The sequence below is a fragment of the Rhineura floridana genome, chromosome 2 (genome assembly GCF_030035675.1).
Source record: "Rhineura floridana isolate rRhiFlo1 chromosome 2, rRhiFlo1.hap2, whole genome shotgun sequence".
Taxonomy (NCBI): Eukaryota; Metazoa; Chordata; class Lepidosauria; order Squamata; family Rhineuridae; genus Rhineura; species Rhineura floridana.
The window spans coordinates 9,400,090-9,423,052 of NC_084481.1; the positions used below are offsets into that span (position 1 = coordinate 9,400,090).

Consider the following 22,963-nt stretch of genomic DNA (forward strand, 5'->3'; position numbering starts at 1 on the left):
AACGCTGTTATCATGAAGCTCAATTGAGGGTTAGAACTATATGGGGAGATGGCTAATTGATGTGCTGTTACTTGCTTCATTTACTCTGAAAGGGAACAAACAGGGATCTTAATAACAGAAGGTATTTGTTTTTGGGTGACAGAGGGGCTGCCAAGGTGTAAGTAAGTCATTGGTGTATGCAGATGTATCTTTGCTTTTCTTATTTCTTGTAGTTGCCAATATGCACTAAGACTGCAATCCTAACTATGTCTACTCAGAAGCAAATCCCACTTAATTCAGTGTGGCTTACTCCCAGGTTTGTGGATTTCAACCTTAAACTGTTTCCTACAGTGAAATTATAAACCAATGGAATGCATCATTCATTATTGTTGTTTTCACATGGAAATAATTGATATTGCTTGTTACCTCTGGATTTTATCTGTGTTCCTCCATTAAAGCCCTAGCCTTTTTCTCAAAATGGACAGAACCATCTGGATATGACTGCCTATTTTTGGCCACCCTAAAGATGTGTTTTAAAACTAAAATTGAATTTAAAATTCCTTTCCTTCTCCCACCCCTGATGCTTTCTTGACTTGTAACAAAAATGTCCCTTTCTAATGCCTGAGTGAGGGAAACAAGATAGAATTACAAGTTTATACTGAACTGTGAAATCAAGCTAGCGGAGTGGCTGCAATCTTAACCCCACTTCCCTGGGAGTAAGCCCCACTGGATTTAATGGGGCTTACTTCTAGGTATACGTGGCTAGGTTTGCAGTCATAGCTGGCTTTGTGATGGTTAACTTTGTCTTTAAGGTATCACAAGTCTCTTTCCTAGGAGAATGTGCACATATCAACTGCCTTTTGTACATTCTCTGGGCAAGATACACATTCTCTGAGCAATACGTATAGCCTCGAACAAGCATGTCTCCCCCCCACACACACACACACACTTGTTCAGAAAGGTGTATTCTGCACTCCTGGGATGATTGTGTCCTTCCGCTCATCTTATATTCCCCTAAACATAAATATAGTGTAACACAGAAGCATGGATGGCAACAAAATTATGACAACAAATATGTATAATGCTACCACAGCAAACAGCCCCCCCAGCAATCAGCAGGATGAAGAGCAATGTATTGAGCAGAAATGAAACAGCAGCAAAACCAAACCAGCTTGCTTTACAATGAATCAGTGATGGAATGGACATTGCTACTTTTGTATATCCCTATTAGTAGATCAGATAAGCACGTTTCATCTGAGGCTTTCAAATGAAAACTTCATTCAGATATTATGATGTACAAGTATTTTTTTTAATGTCCAGATTTAATCCCTGTGTTGCAAAAGTGAAATATAAATCACCTCTAAGGTTCCCTCAAGCCTTGCTATATTGAGTGTGTTATGCTGAATGTGACTGACTTATGTTACAAATAGTTCTGCTAGATACACCGTCATGAATTTCACCTGCTGCTACGAGTGAATAAAGGCATCATTTGACAGAAGACTGATTGGAATTTCATAGCAAAAGGAAGAAAATCACTGTTGCCAAAGAACTCGGGGCCAGAAGGGAGTAGAAAAAGGCACATCCAACTTTCTGAGTTTTAGCACTGATTTATGAAGGTTTGAATTTTACAGCTTAAATTTGAATATTATAACTGATATGCTACAGAGCCATTTTGATCCTCTTGACTCTAACCAGGTGAACTTTCTTAAATAATAGAGGTGGTACCAACCTTTCAGTGCTCTGAGAAAAGGGGTCTCTACAATTTAGGAAAAGGCTTAAAACTAATAATTTAATCTTGGAAAAATATTTAAAACTTTTAAGACTACATTCTCTTCCACAATACAGAGTCGCTCCAAGGGATGTACAACAAGACATTAAAACACATCATAACAATAATATAACTTTAAAAAATAAAACAGCTTAATTAAAAGACCATGCAGAAGAATAAAGGCACAGCCAGGTAAAAATTGCATTTAACAACTAGGTAGGGAATCAGCTCTGTGCACCATATAACCAATTTAAAATAGAATAAAATAAAATAAATAAGCCATGCCTACCCTTTTCATTAGAAAATCCACAGTGGTGAGGCCAAATGAGCATCATTTGGCAATAAGTACCACTGCGGAGAAGGCACACCCAAACCCAAGTGCAAGCACTGCCCTCCCATTGCATGAAGATACATATGAGAGGAGGCAGTTAATAGGAAGCACACAAGTCTAGCGGAACCAAAACAGGTACTCTCTACAGCCCATCTCACTGTAGACATTATGCCAAGAAATTCACATTGGTTGACCTATAAAGCTTGATCCTGTGAACTTGGGGGCAGAAACTTTAGATAGATGGATGGAAACTCTATGGAGAATCATTTTGACACCAGCAGGGGCGGCCCATCCACCTAGGCAAACTAGGTGGTTGTCTAGGGTGCCAAGTTAAGGGGGCAAGTGAATTCGAAGGGAAAAAATACAATTTTTTAAAAATACAAATAAAATAATGAAGACACCATTATTTCAATCCTATGTAGCACTAATGAGATAACTATCACTGCAAACACTTCTTGCCGATTTGAGGGGGAGGAGGGGGGAATCCTTTCAATGGCTCCTGCTAGTGGGCAGTTAGTTGAATCTGTCATTATTTCAATTCCAGTGCGCATTCAGGGGAGATTTTTTTAAGTGTTTTTAAAGATGTTTTTAGGGATGTTTTGTTTTAATATATCTTAAAGTCTGTTTTATGATGTTTTAGAGGGTTTTTAGTGTTTTTTTGTTTGCTGCCCTGGGCTCCTACTGGGAAGAAGGGTGGGATATAAATCTAATAATAAAATTAATTAATTAATATGAATTATAATTATGATAATAATAATTAAGGTGGTCCATAAAAGAAAAGTACCAGCGTTAACCAGGGCCTTTTTAAGGGGGGAGCACAGAGGGCAGTTGCCCCAACCCTCATATATATGTGTGGCCTCACACATGGAGAGGTCCACATGAACATTGGCATTGCTGCATTATTGCCAACTCTCTTAAAATTAAAAAAAAATAATCTGAAAAAAAGAAGACAAATGAATTAGAAACCAGGTGCAGAGAGTTGCTGCTTCAAAATTCTCTCCGCAAAGATAGAGAATTTCAGAAGAAATAATTAATCTGATGGCAAATCCGATTATTGCAGAAACGGAGCCCATCGTTAGTCCAAAGTCACCCAGTGAGCTTCATGGCTGAGCAGAGACTAAAACCTGGATTTCCCCAGTCCAGCACTCTAACTGCTGCACCACACTGACTCCACAGGCCTCAATGCAGATTCTAAAAGCACCAGTGCGCTCACAGAGACCTTCCAGAGTGTCTTTCAGGGTATATGCCTTCATTAGATAATTATAAATTATAATGGCCACCTGCTTTTCTTAACTCTTACTGACACAGTTTTCTTAGACCCTCTACCATTATAATTGGCCACAGAATCAGATATGGACCATACTAGCAGAGAGAAGAGAGACCAGCTAAAAGTGTTCCCTTTCTTCTCCAATGAGAACACTAATCAGAACTGAGAGAACAGTTCTAACTGGACACTATCAGCAGGAGAGCATGCGGATTCCGAGGAGAAGAGAGGAGTGGAGATAGCAAGGGAGCAGCTGTGCCTGTGCCTCAGTGGAAGAAGGAAAGACAGTTACTGTGGGGGAAGAAAAACAAATGGAGGATCTAGGCCAGGAGCTGGGGGAGGAAGAAGAAAATGGAGGGCCAGGGCCTGTGTGGGAGGGAAAGCATGTGCATGTGGGTATGGGTGGTGTATTTTATTTAGAGGTTATTTGGGGAAACGCCTTCTGTGAATGGATGTTATGCTGGAGCAGAAGACTGTGGATTCAAAGGAGTGGCTTTATGTTTTAGGGCAGTGTTTCTCAACCTTTTTTTATTTTTTTGTTGCTGGACTACAGTTCCCATAATTCCTGACCATTGGCCATGCTGACTGGGGCTGGTGGGAGTTGTAGTCCAGCAACAAAAAAATAAAAAAAGGTTGAGAAACACTGTTTTAGGGCTCATATGCCCTACTAACATTCTTAGGCAAGTTACTTATCTTTAGGCCTTCTGGGAAATCAATGATTTGTTTGCAATAATAAATACAGTAGGGCTGAAATCGGACTGAAGTAGCATCTAACTTTTGTGTACTTATTTTATTTATTTATTTATTGCATTTGTATACTGCCCCATAGCCGAAGCTCTCTATACAAATCTATTCTGAAAATTTAATGACTCTATTTTGTCTGATCCCAGAAACATTGGTTAATAATAATAATAATAATAATAATAAATTTAATTTTTGTGTCGCCTATCTGGCCGAAACTACTCTAGGCGACGTACAACATTAAATTCAACAATACATAATAATACAATACATAATAAAATACAATGCAGTCAACAATAACCATTTTAAAAAGCGGCAGTACAGGGCCATCAATAGACAATTTTAAAACAATATAAAGAAATTAGCCCACCCCGGGGACCCCAAAGGCCTGTCCAAAGAGCCATGTTTTTAAGGCTCGGCGAAATGTATCTAGGGAAGGGGCATGGCGAAGATCGAACGGGAGGGAGTTCCAGATCAAACAGATAGATGGACAAACCAAATAATTATGCCTCTGTTTAAATAAGTAAGCTTAAAAACATCACATGGAATATAGGGACAAGATGTTTACCAATTTACCAAAAACCTCAGCCTAAATCTCCCCTTGGGGTTTGGGGGCGCCGATTGCATGATTTGCCTAGGGCCGCCCCTGATGCCAAGGTTTCTTTCTTCTTCCTAAACCCTTACACATGCCTTCATTCATTCACTGCAAGGCATTCTTTGTCCCATTCATGATACATGTGAAAATGCCTGCAATGCTGACAGCAGGGCTAATCTCTCACTCATCTTGGACAGGATACCGGCATATGAAAGTTTATCACACCTGGACACTGGGGCAATGGCCATCTTTCTACGAGAAGAGGATACACTTCTCATCCTCCACATGCATTTGAAAGTAATCAACACAGGGAGCCATATTTTCCATATCAGGGAGCTCCTAGACAAAGTCAGCATTGCTGGAATCCTGTACTATGGGATGTTAAACATAATTATTAATTCAGACCTGCAAATCAGCTAACACAAAAGCAATAACAAGACAAAATCAGTTTCAGTTATTAAGATGTGGAGCAAATATTCCATACCTTTGCTACTGGAATAGTCTCATTTAACATCGTCAATGAATTCATGAACAATGGTGCAGTGTCCAGCCACTCTTGGGATTTTCCCAGTAAATCAGCCATCAGTTTCAGTGTTGAATTAGACTAAGAGAATTGAGGGGGGGAAACACCAAAATAACTGGTCAAATAAAAATGCATATCTAGCCAATTAAGCGGATTTAAATGACAAAGCTGTCAATACAAAGTTTTATTCTTAGTGTTGAGGTCTAAGATTTGTTGAACATTACTGGGGCAAGGTTCACCAACAGGTACAGCATCATAATAACATAAAAACAATGGGATTGCTAGTATGCTAACAGGAGTTTTGAAGGCAAATGTCCTGGTGCAAATATTTAGAATAGTAGTGTTTACTTTAGAAGCCTTGGTTTGCTCCCTGACGGAGATCATTCTCATACTGGTTAATTGTAATTTCTTAGTTGCTGTTTTTACAAAACGTCTTCCCAGCCAAGTCACATATTCTGAAGGCAAATTAACATTAGGAATCCTGTAACTTCCCAAGTTACTGGAGCAACAATCTTCTAATTGGTATCTGCTGCAAGTACCAAGTGTTTTCTAATAACTGAGAACCATTGATTTTATTGAGCATGGCATTACCTTTTCCATGATTGCTCTTGTTTCAGGGGTGTCTGGTGTATACAGAATCCTCCCAAACAGCATGGGCTTTAGGAAAGACCAAATTAAAGCTCCAGCAGGTGTCTTCACCAAGTCCAAAAAGAATGCTAAGCAGAATGGTGCTACAAAAAGACAAAGGGGGAATTAGCACACATAACAGAGATGCATAGCATCTGAAGAAGGATACAGATATTGATGCTTGCCAGATGATAGCAGATGCTTGCAGAATCTCTTGAAAGCCCTGCCTTCACATACTGATGTGATGTTTTTTGACAAAGCTAATCCTCCCCAAGGATCTCCTGTTGCTGAACTCAGCTAACAAGGTTCTTAATGTTCTAGCAAAACCCCCTTCTGTTTAAGGTTAAATGGAGCTTTTGAAGCTCAGAGGAGCCAATGTCAGTACAGATGGAAAAACAACTCTTCAAAATAAAAGCAGTGACCTTTTTGAATACTAAAGCCAAACTCATTGGGGACTTGAGATCTGGCAGTGTATTAAAGCCACTTCAAGTGTTCTCTGCATTGCTTCACTTTTCAGACAGAAACATTTTTCCCTACCAAGAAAATGCAAACCTTGCATTTCTTTGTGAAGCTCTTTTTCCATTTTGTAAAGAAATCCCTGTGACTGCACAGAAACATGTCTTGCAGAATTGGATCTCACTTAGACTGAAGGTCCCTTATGAACATATGAAACTATCATTCTGACTCAGATCAAGCCCATTGGACCAATGGTTTAACTGGCAGCACTTTCCAAGATCTCACGTATTGGTCTTTCCTGGCCCTGTTACCTGAAATCTTGTCCTTGTGCTTACAAAGTGTGTGCTCTTCCACTCTACCCTCTCCTCATGTGTCATCTTCCTAACTCAATATAAACAGGCACAAAATCCTTCTCATGTAATTTTGAAGTGCTTACTTTTACTCTAGCAGTATGACTTTTAATGACTTACCAACAGGTATGAAGTTAAAATAACAGCTGATGTCAGGTCTTTAAAAACCCAAAATTTCTGTTGTTTTGGTGAGGCAGGGGGAGAGGGTGGGAGGAGAGAAAAAAGCTATTCTTGGGCAAGTTCCTATGCAATTTCTGTTCATTTCACTAGTGCTCGCAAAGGAGAGGTTCTTATTGGATTATTGAATTGAATTGAATTGAAACTTTATTTTTACAACGCCCTTTTTCCAAACTGGAACTCAGGGCAGCTTACAAATAAAACTACGTGTAGTTAAAAACATAGAAAACCATACAATTAAACTATGCACAACCTTAAAACCGTAAAAGGCACTTAAAAATCTAAAAACAATTTAAAATAATACAGATAATATAAAACAATAAAACAAGCCTTGTAAAGCCCAGTCCTAAACACCTTCTATCCCAAAAGCCTGTCAGAATAAAAAAGTCTTTACTTGCCGACGGAAGGATGGCAAGGAGGGGGCCATTCGTGCCTCCCTAGGAAGGGAGTTCCAGAACCTAGGAGCAGCCACCGAGAAGGCCCTATCTCGCGTCCCCACCAATCGCACTTGCGAGGGCGTTGGGACTGAGAGAAGGGCCTCTCCTGAAGATCTCAGGGCCCGGGCAGGCTCGTATAGGGAGATACGGTCTGACAGATAGCCTGGACCTGGGCCGTATAGGGCTTTAAAGGTCAAAACCAGCACTTTGAATTGTGACCGGAAACAAACTGGCAGCCAGTGGAGCTGTTGTAACAAAGGAGTTGTATGGTCCCTGTAACCAGCCCCTGTTAATACTCTGGCTGCAGCTCTTTGTACCAGTTTAAGTTTCTGAACGGTCTTCAAAGGCAGCCCCACGTAGAAAGCGTTATAGTAGTCTAAACAGGATGTAACTAAGGCATGCATCACCATAGTCAAATCAGGCATTTTCAGGAACAGCCGCAGCTGGCGCACTAGTCTTACATGGGCAAAGGCACTCCTGGCCACAGCCAAGACCTGGGCCTCCAAGTTCAGAGCAGAGTCCAGGAGCACACCCAAACTGTGAACCTGTGTCTTCAGGGGGAGTGTAACCCCATCCAGCACAGGCTGAATCCCTATTCCCTGATCTGCCCTTTGACTGACCAGGAGCACCTCTGTCTTGTCTGGATTTAGTTTATGCTCTGTGTGTGTGTGTTTGTGTGTGTGTGTGTGTGTGTGTGTGTGTACTTCACTGACCTCTGATTGGTTTACACAATAACAAGGTCAATCAGTGATTGAAAGTGGGGGAAGGGAAAGAGTCTTTAATGTATTTAGGACCACTTGACTTGCCTCTGTTTCATCACCTCATGAGACGGAGCTGAAATCTTAAGTGCCATTAAAATAATTGGGAGTTAAGTCACAACTTGCTTCTGCTTGTTTTACAAGGGACTTCAGATAACAATCATATTAACAACTCACTGGCATTTTGTGGAATACCATATTTCTTCATGATAGATTGTACACGATCATCTTGTACAGAAGAATGGTGAACATTCTGCTCTTCAAAATCTGGAAGCAGAGACTCAAAAAACAAAGGAGTGATTTCCTGGTTGCAGAGAGTTTTTGAAATGGTTTCAAATGCCCCTCTGTTCATTGTTAGGTTACTTGCTTGAAACAATGCCTGTGGAAGCAAACGGAAGGCATGTTGATTGACAGAATACATTTTGGCAAATGAGATAATGATAGCCTTCAAAAGTATATATGGGATAACATTTATAAGACAACATGTACCACTGGAAGCCAGAATAGGACTGAAATGGTTAGTATTGTGTATGGATGCTACGCCAAACAGATTGAAATCTCCCACTGGGCCATGAAGCTCACCGAGAGGCCTTAGAAATTTCTTGCTAACCTCCTATGTGTAAGGATGAACAAAACAGGAATTGTAGAGCAGTTTGTATGGTGAAAACAAGAAATTATTAATCAATGCAACAAAAATGCCTCATAAGGTATTTCAGATGCTCAGAATTAACATTAATTTATTCATTCCTAATTGTATGAAGGGTCTAATTAAAAAACACATGTTGTTCATAGTGATTGTAAACAGCACCTGGTGAACACCAGCTGTGACGCCTCTTGGAAAAATGTGATCTGGCCATAGTTATTCATGCCATGGTAACATGCAGGTTAGATTACAGCAATGCACTTTGCATGGGATTGCCTATGAAGACAGTCTGGAAATTGTAATTGGTCTAGAATATATGTATTAGTCTGTTGTGGAACTAAATGATCTTGTCTGCCATTTGATTCTGGGCACAATCCAGAGTGCTAGACTTAAAGTCTTTAGAGCATTAAATGAACTAGGACTAAGGTACATGAAGGATATATACATGTGCATGCTATGAAGTCATTATCAGGCGCCCATGTTCTGACTGTCCCCAGCTTCTTAGACAAGGTGCATAGCTAAAAGTGAGTGAAAAGGGGCCTTCTCAATAGTGGCACTTCATCTATGGAATTCCCTCTAACTATTGTCCTGGTGCTGAATTTAAGCACAAAGTTCAAACGTTTCAGGTTTTCCAAGTAATTAACAGCTTTTATGACTTTTAAATGACTTTTAAACAGAGCTGAGTGCAAAAGGCTTATTGAAATTCTCTACCTTATTTGTTGGCAGAGAATTGGGAGGACTAATTCCCAGTGGCTCACATTTCATCAAGTTTTACCAGGGAAGGGCCAAATTCTCCACTAATTTCTTGGGAAATGAGCCTTTTCTTTTTTTCCTAGGGATTTTTTGTTTTGCTTTTGCTGCAGTAAACATAGAGCAATTGTGTTGGCAGCTGGCCACCATTTTATATCTGCCCGAATGCCCTGGATGCTTCATCATTCTGGGGCATTGTGGAAGGGAAATGGCAACCACTACAAAAATGGTGGAGAATATTCAGATAAAATTCTGCAAACTGGCCTTCTTTTTTGTGGTGGATGAGAAAAAACAAAATCTCAGAAATTTCTAATTTTCAATTTATTTTAGATATTTGTATACTACCTTTCATGAAAAAAAAAGTCTGAAGATGGTTCACAATTTTAAAAAAATTGTCATTAAAAATAAAATAAGACGACTTATTGCACTGACAAAATCAGTACAAATCACAGTAAGCTGGTATTAATAGTCAGTGGGAGAATAGGTTTTAGCAGGCGCTAGAAGCAAAGCACCATTGGTACCTACTCTATCTTGAAGGGGAGGACTCTGGGTGTCACAAGAGAAAAGGCCCTCCTTCTAGTGGCCGCAAGATGGATCTCAGCAGGCTGCAGCACAACAATATTTATTTATTTATTTATCTATTTATTTATTTAATTTATATCCCGCCCTTCCTCCAGCAGGTGTTAATTAGAATGTGTTAGTGCATTCCTCAAGATAACCCAGTCCCAAATTGCTTAGGACTTTATTAGTCAGCACCAAATCCATAAATCTGGCCTGGGAGCAAATTGGCAGCCCCTGAAGTTCTTTTAAAAGTGGTGTCACATGCTCAGAGCAGGTAGTTCTACTCAACAACTTAGTCACTGCATTCTATGCCACCTGCAGCTTATTGACCAGCCTTAAGGGGAGACCCCCACAGACTGCATTATAGCAGTCTAATCTTGAGGTTACTATTAACACATGGGTGACTGAGACCAGGCTATCCATGTCCAGGTATAAGGGAAAAGGGAAATGGTTTTTATTTTGTTTGTTTGTTTATTTTAAAGCATTTGTAAATGCTTAATACTGAAAAATCTTTAAGCAGTGGTTTTACTGGTCTATTGGTTGCTTTAAAATGCTGTTGTTACTATATGCTTAGACTGGCATCTATATCTTCTAAAATTCTGTTTGTAAACCACTTTGAACATTTTATATTGCAAGATGCGGTAATTGTATTTTAAATAAATGAATAAATACAGTCTTGCCCATACATCAGTGCCAAATAAAGTCAAGGAAGATCTGATATACAAGTGCCCACATATTATGGGTCCTATTCTCCTGTCTGGAATTCTTCCCAGAATATATGTTAAAACAACAAAAAGAGTCTTGCAGTATCCTAGAGACTAACAAATTTATTATGCCATCAGCTTTTGTGGGCTACAATAAATTTCATCAGATGCACATGTACTCAGGGTAAAACACTTTCATGCCTCTGGAAAGGTGGCCTGTAGTCCACGAAAGCGTATGCCATAACAAAGTTTTCCGTCTCTCAGGTGACACAAGACTCTTTGTTGTTTTTGCTGCAACAGACCAACATGTATTTATTTATTATTTCATTTATATCCTGCCTTTCCTCCAAAGAGCTCAAGGTAGTGTAAATGGTTCTCCCCCTCTCCATTTTATCCTCACAACATCCCTGAGAGGCAGTGACTGGCCCAAGGTCATCCACTGAGCTTCATGGCTCATAGTCCAACATTCATAGTCCAACATTCTAAAGACTTCGCTGCATTGGATGTCTTCTCTGGAAAATATATGATCTGCTTCTTATGCACATATATGTTTTGTGGACTTTTAACTGTTTTTGCTAACATTACTGGAAATCCTACCAGTAACTAGTTTTATACTATTAACTACTCAGCAAGAATTGTTGTATTTTGCTTATTGAAAAAGAAAACAAACCTTAGACAGTGGTGCATTTCTTGACTGATGCAGTTTTTTAAGGGAATGAATTGCATTCAAGAGTGGGCTGACATCTGATGCAACCTGTTTCTTGATGTGATCCAAATCCTTGAGAAGAGCTAATACCTTATCCAAGGAAGATTGCAGTTCCTTCGGGAAAAGCACCTAGAATAGCCAAGGAAAAGGAATATCATAACCAAGACCAAACATGCTTGCTTACACAAGGAGCAAAATCCAATCAAAGCAGGGAACGTTTAAATTCCATCGATTCCAATAGGAGCATGGAGCACATGCTTAAACCTCTCCCACTGAAATAAATAAGACTCAAACCTACTTAACTTTGGCTGAATTGTGACCTAATATGTTAGCATTTCCCAGATCAGCAGAATAATCCACATTATCTCAGTGCTGCCCTTGTAGAATTCAGCAGGGTGGAGGGCGGGGGACAAAACTAAAATTAGTTGACTCTGCCTGTCAGTGGCTTGGGTGCCACATACTGTTGGTCTCCCTGCCTTCTCCCCTGCCAGTCCCAATGGGCACCAACCACCACTGATAGAAACCATTCAACAGTAAGACCAACCTAGCTTCATGAAAGAAAATACTGAAAACAGACACGCTTTACTATCTAAAATCCTGCCCATAACAGCTTTAATTCTTTGTGGATAATGCATATTGATCCAGCAAGATATACCTGCAAGCAAAACCTGGTTCTCACATCCAGATTTGCCTTTAGCCCATGTGAATCAAGTGCTACAACGTTGAAGGGACCCACATTACCCTGGAGTGAAAACTATACATGGACCTTTTTGCCCTGGCCTTCCTTCTTCCTTCCTTTATTTATTGCATTTGTATACCGCCCCATAGCCGAAGCTCTCTGGGCGGTTTACAACAATTAAAAACATTAAAAACAAATATACAAATTTAAAAACACATTTTTTAAAAAGCAATTAAAAACACATGCTAAAATGCCTGGGAGAAGAGGAAAGCCTTTGACACTTGAGATGTGTGTTTTCAGGACCCACCTTATGATTGAGACTGTAATTCGTTTTAACTGTTTTAACACTGAATTTTGAATACTTGTAACCCACCTTGGGACCTGCTGGTGAAGGGCAGGTACTAAATTTTGATATAATAATAATACCAGATCATCAACACTGGCAGCATTGATCAGATGGCAAGAAGGAGCCAAGGAAGTGGGCACAAAAGTCCAGACACAGTCCAGACATAGCATGCAACCTTCTGCTCCATTTGAACGCATCTGGATTATTATTCATGTCCATTAGTCATAGGATGAGGGAAGGAGGCATGTAGGCAAGCCCTGCCCCCAATGTCACCAGGGATATGAACTACTTTTCAGATCTTTGTGGGATGACAGCAAAGGTGTGTAGAGGGTTGTTCAGTATGTTCAATCAAACATGCTTAGATGTTGCCGCAATCCGAAACTCTAATGACAAGCCAATCAAACAAAATACTCTTAAAAAACCATCATCAGACCTTGGCACTAATTGCGCAAAGATCTGAAGAGCAGACCTTGCATCCAGGGACATTGGAAGTGGGCCTCACAAGCCTACCTCAGGTTTTACTTATTGTATGTTCAGTCAAATGCCAGAACATGGCTATTGTATCATTTAGATTTTGGCTAGAATGGCTTTTAGACAGATTAAGATGAAAGACAGGGAATTACTTTCTTTATTATCCCAGTTGAAAACAAGTTTTTTAAAAATTAGAATTTCTTTAGGTTTAAGCAGAGCAGTGCAATTTTGAAGATGTATTGTTTAAATGTACTTTTGCAAAACAACAGAGAGGGAAAAGTTTCTGCATTTTCACTGCTTTGGACAGTAAAATACATTCTTAAAATCAGTATTTGCTGTAGGCTGCTGGGGATTTTAACTGACCCCAATGCAACTTATTGTTCCTATTAATAATTTCAAGGACATTTAAGGCTTGTGGATGACCATTTGCACTTTTCTGCAGAATATAACACAACATACAAGACCGGGCAAGAGTCAAGGTATACAAAAAAACCCTGGAGCCTTTTGTCAGAAATCTGATGTTCTCCTTGTCACCCCAAATCCTGCTTCTTTGCCACCCCAAAATAAACCATTGGGGAGACCTGAAACATTTGTGGGACTTGGTGCTTAGGAGACGATATTGTCAAAGTGACATGGCTTCTCTTCCTTTCATACCTCAGAGGAAGTTTTGTAGGAGTAGTACCTCTACAGTTGCCAGGCCTCAGGGTTTAACCTGAAGTTTCAGAGTTTAAGCTTCTTTCTCACAGTCTTCATGGAAAGTAGTAAAATCACATAGTGAGAAGATGGAATCAGGGGGATCAGGCTGTTCTCTCTGCTTAGCTGGATGAGAACTTTGACTGTTTGTTCCACGCTTACAAGTCCACCATGGCCCCACATCACACATCAGCCATAGTCTATAATGAGCTTCCGCAGGACCCTGAAGACTTGGCTTTTTAGGCGGGCGTTTGAGATGGGCTAGTTTTTTACTGTTTTTAAATTTTAATTGTTTTATATACTGTTTTATCTTGTACGTCGCCCAGAGTGGCTGGACAACCAGCCAGATGGGCGACTAACAAATTTAATAATAAATAAATAAAATAAATATAAAATAGCTCTGCATCAGCGACAGTCAGGATCTGCCTCCTGATCCACCAAGTACCATCCCCTGGCTCCAACCCATGCCCTATGGGTCATTACCCCTCAGCATCTCAGCTTTAGGGGCCTGGCAACCCTTTTGCCACACAACGGCATCCCCATAAACAAGAGCAGTCTTTCTTAACCACAACAGCCCTAGCCAGGGCATTGTAAAAGTATCCTTTTTGGAAGGCAATAACTTAACCGTGGAGCAAACTAGATATGGGATTTTGGTATGCCTGAGATTTTGCAGTCCTAACTTGGGGAGGGGGAGCAAAGGAAATAACTGTTTATTAGGACATGATAGTGGGGAAGAGGAAGTATTACACACCTAATTTAGTTTAGCAATTAAGTTTTCAAGTAGGTAATCACTCTGAGTGCTTCAATGCAATTTGGAGTTGGACTCGGGTTAATCATTGCTTTATTAAATTCCACAAAATCATTTGTTTAAAAAATCTTCTGCAATGGGCTGTATCTTCAAATATATATACCATGGGAGCATAGCAATAGAATTGTAGTAGTAATAGTAAAATGATGGCTTAGAGCAATGCATGATTGTAAGATAGGTTTCTTTAGAATTTTGTTTGTTGGCGTTTTGAGGTTTTTTTCAGGTTATCATGCACTGGTGGTAAGAAATGCATGGAAACTAGGGCAAGGTACTGTTTTTATCCTCCTTTTTTACCCATTGCGATACATTTCCACTGAAGGATGGACTGGGTGGACTCTGAAAAAGCTCCCTCAGAACTTCAACTCAGCCACCCCCATGGTTGCTTTTATGATGGAGGGAGAATTCAAGCTCACTTCATCCCCAAAGCAATCATTAGCAAGAGGGAATTAAGCTATCAGCACACCAAATTTCCTCCTCCCCATTCCGTGACAGCTTCAGTGAAGAAAGGAAAGAAGCCTCCCTTCATCCCCTGTGGTCACACCTCTTCTCTGGTGGGTGAAGACCGGGCCTGTGGGCTGACCCCTACTGCCAGGGATTGCAAGCAGCCCGACAGAAGATGTAAATCTAGTCCAGGGGAGGGGAATGGGATCCAGTCAGATCCAAAAGGAGCCAGCCCTCTGCGGACCACTATGGCAGGTAGGTGGGACTGCTTAGGCGTCAATCACCTGCTGTCTTGTGATGTCAGTGACTGCGGTTTCAGTTTACAGCTGCAAAGGACTCTAGGTGTGTTCCTGATTCTTCCTTTACAGCCCTGAATTGAATTCAAGCCATGGAAGATTCTTTCTATGCTGAACTGCATAGGAAGGGTTTTCTTTTCCATCCCCAGCTTGAATTCAAGTCAGAGCTGCAAAGGAAGAATCAGATGCGACCTTAAGTCTTAGAGTGTCCCAATGCTAATAAACAATTCAAGACCACTGCTCAGAGGCTCATGGCTGCCACACTCACAGGCTGCAAGAGGGATTCATGTGCACAGCACACACCTTGATGGACCTGAGAGCCATGCAATTCGCTGAGGTGTCCCAGCAACCAGGTTTGCCCTATGCTACACCAGTTAAAGATGCAGCCATTTTAAACCCACATCGGTTTATGAGTATTAATTGCTTATGTGCATTTTATGGGTATGAGTACATGTGAGCACACACACATATGTCACCAGGCTCATGCAGGCAACTGAGACAGTATCTTCCTGCAGTAGATAATTGATTGATTCTGATTTAAAATTTTTGTATGGCTTTGTTCTGTGTATGTAAATGTAGTAAACCACTTTCATTTTTTTAAAGAATAGCAGTATATAAATATTTTTATAAATAAATACATGTAAACCGCTTTGTGAGGTCCACCAGAAAAGCGGTATATAAATGCCATAAACAAACAAATAAATATGCATATACTATAAGGAATGCATGTGGATGCACAAACTGGGCTACTTGATTTCCTGGACCTCTTTCCTGTGATGTACAAGGCAACAAAGGAAGTAAAAGACTTGTACAGATATAAACTAGCTTAGAAAACCTAGGAAGATATTTTTAAGAATAACATTTGAGCCAAACCTTGTACATGAAGTTGTAGACATCCAGGTAATGCAGAAGGGTGACCCCCAAAACATAAGACATATGGACCTTTTCAGTGAGTGACAAGTTGCAGAATTGCTTTGCTACAACTTCCAGTTTAGCATCAGCAGCATCAGTATGACAGGACTCCAGCTGGAGTATCTGAAAAATCAGCTGTATTGGCACAGGAGAAAAGCAAGTTTGTAAATAGTGCGTTCTCTCTAATGAGGATGAATTAAATAGCTTTCTCTTTTAAACCATTGCCAATGCCATCTAGCAAAGTGGAGGACAGAGCAACAATATAAACCAGGGGATTTCCTTAACCTCTTGTATGCAAGAAAACAAGTTAAAAAATTCAGTTTCTTTTGGCCTTAAATATTAATGGCTTATTTTTGCATCTTAAATATGGAAATTATTGGTGAAGGCCCTGACCTATGTGAAAGAATCCATCACAATTCTCTGCCCAACTATGCTCAAGGTGGGAGACAAATAACAGTTTTTATGAGCTGAAAGTGATTTGAGAGAGGCTTTGTTTCCTGTGGTGTACCTCCATAGTTCTTTTGTTCCTCTGTCAAAAAGGTTTACAATTTTTTTTAACAATAGAAAAAGCTGCCAAACCTGATTATCAGAGGCAAATGCAGGACTGGCATATACACAACCTGTGTGGTTACTGTTGCCCAAACTCACCCCCTTAAGGATAGGATAGGCTTTTATTTATTACAGAGAAATAAGAACCACTTTGCTTTGTACAGGTGGTTGGGAATGATGCACATTCTCTGCCATCCAATGAAGTTGTGCTCTTAACAAGGGATCCCCTCAACAACTAAATTAGTGGAATTTGAGGACCTTTTTATCTATGTATCAGCGTAATATTTTCTTGTGTTGGAGAAGTGTGTCACGCTATTAAGTCCATCCATAATCTTTAACAAGATGTACCATAAGCTAAAATGATTTATGAAGGAACATACATTATGAATGAACAAATCAGCAAGAATCATGAGCTAGTGACTGATGTCAATCATGTAAGCACAGTCCATGTCTTTATGGGCATGAGTACATGTGAGACACATGTATGTGAAAAGCCAGCTAAGGGCATAGTATAATTCCTAATAAACTTGCCTGTGTTATGTTTTCGGTAAGAGGCACTTCCATCAAAGCATTGATACTTTCTGTTGACATTCCTACTGTGTTTCTGAGATCGTTCTTGAGGTGGTCAACGTTTCTGAAAAGATCTATTAGCATGTCTTCAAAACGTCAGAAAACAAAGCAAAATGAAAAAAAATCAGTCTTCAGGAAGTACTGCTTATACAGAGTACTTAAAGTAGGCTTCAGGAAAGGTGACAAAAATGCCTCAAGAGTGTCACCATGTGGTGCATTTAAATGGCAAAAGAACTCCAAGGTATCATTCCCATTTATTATTTTATATTCCTGTACACAGACAGATCTGAGGCCACAATATAATTTCAAGGCCATTCGGTGTTCCAAATTAGACCACTTTTTTTCTCTATTATCTATTTAAACATTTTCCATACACATACAAAATAACACTGTATTAATAAAGCATAGCCCTTGACAAAAATCAATACGGTAATCTTACCTATTACATTTTGTCCAAATTTTCTATTTCAAATGCCTAAGAATAAATCCCAATTGCCCATAAATGTGTTTCTAATTTCACTTCCTTCTCTGAATCATAGCAAATTAGTATGTTTTACCATCAGCAATATATTCCATTTGCTTCTTTACCAATCCACACTAGACAAAAGACCAGTTTTCCATTTAAATGCTCTTTCAGTCCTAGCTGTTAGCAGTAAGTTCATCACTAATTCTATATTTTCCTGCCTTATAAGATACTTCATTTCTTCCCCTGATGGTGTGGCTTATGTTATTAGAATGAGCAGGTGAATGAGCCCCTAATGGTATGGTTGATGTTATTTGTCCATAATAGTATTGCCTGAGTGGATATCCACTCAGGCAACACTGTTACAGAACTGAAAAACATTAGCTGTAGCATCAGCGGCTCATTCACCTGCTCATCCAATATGATGATATATCCATCACTTTTCATTGATGCCCTTCCACTGTCTACATAGGACAAACAGAGAATAAATGGACACAAAATTGACATAAGAAATTGCAACTTTCAGAGACTAGTGGGAGAATAATTAATTCTCCCAGAACACTCTGATGCTGATCCGAAAGTCACAATTATTGAAGAAGGAAGACTCCAGTGGTAAATTTATGAGTAAATTTGATTCTTTTTATTTAGGAATGAACACAGACCAAAGTTTTTTTTTTAATAGTCACTGCTTATCTTGTAAACATTTGAGCTTTACACAGAAATGTAACAGACTATTTCCTGCATTTAATGGCCTTTTGGCCTCACTGTTTACAGTTTTTCTCTATATCTTCATGTATGTAGGTTACGTATGCATCTGACAAATGAAGATAATAACACTTCATGCATTGGATGTGGGCTTTAGGCTGTGAAAAGGACTACAATAAATCTGTTAGCTTTTAAGATACCACTAGACTCTTTTTGCATTTGCTGTACTAGACTTTTATTTATTTATTTATTTGTTTATTGGAGTTCTTAGTCGCAAGCCACTCACAACATTGTTAAAAATATATCATGCAATAAAAACAAAACAATAAAACAACAACCAAACAATATAAAACAATAAAACAAGACTAACAGTTCAAGTGGTGTCTTTTAACATCTATACAAACTGTAAAGTGATTTCCCACCCCTTAAATTAGTCAGCACAGAGTATTTAATTTATAGGGTAAACATATACTTCCACTTATCCATCATCCTGAGAGACCTGTTTAGTTTTTCCTCATTGTCTTTTTGTTGCATCTTTAAGATGCTGGAGACCTCTCCATTTAGACAGGTGCTCAGTTTGGTCAGTTGATGACTTATTCAAAAGGCCCTGTCTCTTCAAGGTGGGTGGATGGGGAGTATCTGTGAAAGGGCGGCTGAGGACTCTATTAATTTTTAAACAGGTTCAGGCAGTCCTTGAGACACCCAGGTCCCAAGCCATAGCCATTTAGAGCTTTAAAGGTAAAAAACAGCAACTTGAATTGTCCTCAGAAACACATCAGGAGGCAGTGCAGTTCCTTAAGGGCTGGCCTAATATGTTCTATATGCGGAGTTCCAGGCAGCAGGTTAGCTGCTATACATGAGGTGTTCAGCACAGGTAGTAGAATTTCCCCACCTATCTCACTCAAAAGACAAACAAAAACAAAACCACATTCATGAACCCAATGGACACCTACCATGCACTTGTGGGAACCAATTGAGAGAACTGACCAACTGCACTGAGTTTTGCTGGTTTATTTTTTAAAGCACTTCTGTTTTCCATTGGGTTTTTGATGGCCCCTTAACATTTTTCACCCTTGATACTAATCACAACCCAGAGTTACAACTGCAGGGAGTAGAATTTTGTGCAGATTGTCTCTGGGTATCGTATGCATAGTGTGCCCCCATAAAAAAAACTTTCTTGGAGGTAGTACACTCAACCCTTAAAATAGAAGGGTTGAAAAAAGAAGGGTGCTAGTTTAATACGGATAGGCAGGGGTGGTTTTTTTCCCAATTATGGAAGAATTCAAAAATATAACCCCATGCCTACTTTCTGAAGTTGAGAATTTTAACACCTCATTTTGGGTAACATGTATATTGGCTTTCAGTCCCATTGAAGTCAGTGGAAATTTCTTCTGGGTAAATAAGGGCTATATATTTAATTTTTAAGAAGGCAGCAGAAATGGCAGCTGCAATGCACACATGAAGGACCAAACATGCAGATGCTCCCAGTTCTCCTATGTCTGGGTTGTTGGACTCCAACTCTGGCCAGCATTGACAATGTTCAGTGATTATGGGAGTTATGGGAAGGTCAAAATTGAGGCCCCCATGTCTTGTGGGAATAGGGGAGCATTAAACAAATGGAATGGGGTGTCCCCATATATTTGGGGAATCTCTCTCTCTCTTTCTTCATAGGAGATATTGGGTAACTCCCTTATGCACATGCCATTGATTGGATGACCCCAAGTACAAGCAATCTGTGCAATATTCATCATGACGATCAAGATTTGAAACATAATGAAAATGGTTTTATCCACACTTAACTAAATTTAATAAGCAAAACAACTTTTTTAAAAAAAGAAGTGCATGTAAAACTTACCTTGCTTTCTGGAAGGCACTCCATTCTGAGTGATATTCACTATAGATTTCAAAGACACCATATACTGAGGGATATCACGGATACATTTAAACAGCAGCACATTTTCTTGTAACCTTTTATAAAAAAGAAAATAAAAGAAATACTTGTTCTTTCAATTTAATATACACTGCTACAGATATTGCAGTGTAATATACACGAATATGCTGCTACAGATTAAAGAAGGACTCACCAGTTCATTTGTTGCTGCAGTTTCCTGGGATCCCCTATGACTGTTTCTCTAAATTCTCCAGACACACTTCTATGGTTCCTAAAATAAGTCACAATCCAATCACTTGGTTCTACACCACGAAGAAGGTTGTTGTGGAACTCACTTTGATCACACAACTCTGCAAAACCAACATCAGGGAGTTGGCAGGTTTGCTGCAATGATCTGACACTCTCGTAGTCACAAAGAAGTGATGCCAAGTTTTGGAGACGAGTTAGCTTCAAATACAATCAAGAGAAATAGAACATTTATTCACAAATGACTGATTTTTTAAAAAAGCAATGAAGAAAATCTAGCCAACTTTGGGCGGAAAAATTGTTTCACTGGTGAGGCAAGGATGGCATTACCAGTCATATGCATGTGTGTGTGTAACAAAGGCTCAGCAGCTACTTTTCCTTAGTTTTGGGATGGGAATCTGGAGCAGAAAAGCAGGGAGATGGTTGTTTAACTTTCCCACATGCCACTTTGTTGTTCTAAACTGCCACTGCCAAAACCAATTTCCATCTTCTGAGGGTCTACACCAAGGGTAGTGAACCTCAGGTCCAGGGACCAAATGTGCCCTTCCCGGTCCCTCTATCAGGCCCTCAAAGCTCTCCCCATGCACGCCCCTTCAGCAGCTATACCTCCTCTCAACAGGCAACATCCCTTACCAGCCTTGCTTCGTGCCTTCCTTGAGTTATTTTCACTGGCTGGAATATGCCCTTAAACCTTGATAATTCCTTTTCCTTGCCTGGATGAAGGATAGAGAGGGGTGTGCAAGGGTGTAGAACCTAAACTACTGTAGAAAGATAAAATTTACATTTGTTGCTCCATCCACTTTTGACTCTGGCTCCGCCCACTATTGGCAAGTAGCCCCCGAAAGGTTGCCCAGATGGGAATATGGCCCTTGAGCTGAGAAAGGTTTTCCATTCCTCTTCTACACATATGTTTGTAGTGGCAAATGAGGGGAGGGGAGTTGAAACAGAGAAGCAGCAAATGAGGAAAGAATGAGACACCCTTCCCAGCAGTCATCTGGCTTTTATTACAAACATTTGCACATGGGATGTACCTAGGCCTTAATAACAGCTGTTCTGAGGCACACACGTTCATATTATACCAGTCAACATCATAAGCCTACTTACTCTAAACATCAGGATCTCTGGAACTGATGAATATTTCTTGTAGGTATCACGGGGAGTGAGAAGAATTCTTTTCAACTGTGCAATGTTTGGAGGAAAAGTAGAATTTTCTGCAAAGAAAAACAAACAATTATTTGTATGACTATTTATTTCAGTCATTCTTAGTCCTGAATCTTGCTCCAAAGACCTCCAACGTGGTTACTAAGATACAGGTATTATTCTACTTGTGGTGGTGGTTCCTACAGTTGGAAATGCAGGTAGAGAGGATGATATTGAATGGGGAAGTGCTGGAAGTGAAAGGATTAATCACCATCCCCACTGGTCCTCCATTTAAGACTTCAGCTTTTGCAGCTCCTCTTGGAAGAAACAAAATTGGGGAAAACACACACACACACACATATATATACACATGAATATCACGTGGTTTGATCAGCCCTATGTAACTAATCCAAGATGGCTATTCTCAAGATAAAATATTTGTATCTAAACATCAGCAAATAATAATAAAAATTTATAACAATAAAATAATTTTATATAATATATAAAATGTTTATATAATATAATAATAAAAAATAAGAAGAAGAATTTTGACTTTTTATAAGTTTTGAATTCACCCAGTTCTAACACTAGTAGAATCTGGGGTCCTTCAGTATCTTTTTATCAAAGAATTATACAAGATGTACAACATAGCAGTTTCACACTTTATACAGAAATCTCATCTGTCACAGCTGCACTAGATTTACACCAGTATTTGCTGTGGTGTAAGCATGTAAACATGAGGAGGGATCATTTATGCCACAATCAACATATACCTTACCTGATAATTCACTCTCTAGCCTTTTGGATACATTCATTATACAAATCAAGTAAGCTCTGAAGACATTATTAGGTAACATCTGTAGGAAGACATTTTCAAATTCTGAAAATAGAAACCTAGAACAAACAAAAAAAGAATGGCCCAGCTTGTTAAATATAAGGCAATAAACGTTACATAATGGCTTGCAATGGAAATCCTAAAAAAACCCTGAAGCCCACTTATATTTGATCTAGTGAAGCTAAATCAGCTTGTCCAGATAGCTTATCTGAATTTTGCATCAGGATAATAAAGCTTTTAAGCAACATTGCACATAGTCATTCTCCCTGTTCTTCTAAATTACATCTCTTTCCTCTTTTGATAACTGCAATTGTCATGGTCCTCAAGATATTTTTATCAAGCTGTGCACTTCTCTCGCCCTCCTTCTCCCCCCCCCCAGTCTCCTTTTTATTTCATTTCATTTTTCTCCTGGCTGAGGACACTTGTAGGCTAGCGCTATGGCTTGGATACAAAGATCTGCAGTATGAGCAAAATACAGTTCTGCTTGTCCAGGAGAAGTGGTCAGTTTTCTCATACTTTTGCAGCTCCCCATGCCTCCAGAATGATTG

At 39.5% G+C, this 22,963-nt stretch overlaps 1 protein-coding gene across 2 annotated transcripts in view; it reads right to left on the reverse strand.

Moving 5' to 3' along the window:
* Positions 1–22,963, reverse strand: part of ABCA12 (ATP binding cassette subfamily A member 12) — a 176,381-nt gene that overhangs the window by 101,753 nt on the left and 51,665 nt on the right. For both annotated transcript variants that reach the window (XM_061607702.1, XM_061607703.1), the window contains 10 exons: positions 22,359–22,474; positions 21,545–21,651; positions 20,388–20,641; positions 20,159–20,271; positions 17,097–17,221; positions 15,978–16,151; positions 11,335–11,499; positions 8,184–8,385; positions 5,793–5,932; positions 5,163–5,282 (listed from right to left, as the gene is read on the reverse strand). In XM_061607702.1, the coding sequence (XP_061463686.1) occupies positions 5,163–5,282; positions 5,793–5,932; positions 8,184–8,385; positions 11,335–11,499; positions 15,978–16,151; positions 17,097–17,221; positions 20,159–20,271; positions 20,388–20,641; positions 21,545–21,651; positions 22,359–22,474 (1,516 nt within the window). The remainder of the gene's footprint in view (positions 1–5,162; positions 5,283–5,792; positions 5,933–8,183; positions 8,386–11,334; positions 11,500–15,977; positions 16,152–17,096; positions 17,222–20,158; positions 20,272–20,387; positions 20,642–21,544; positions 21,652–22,358; positions 22,475–22,963) is intronic.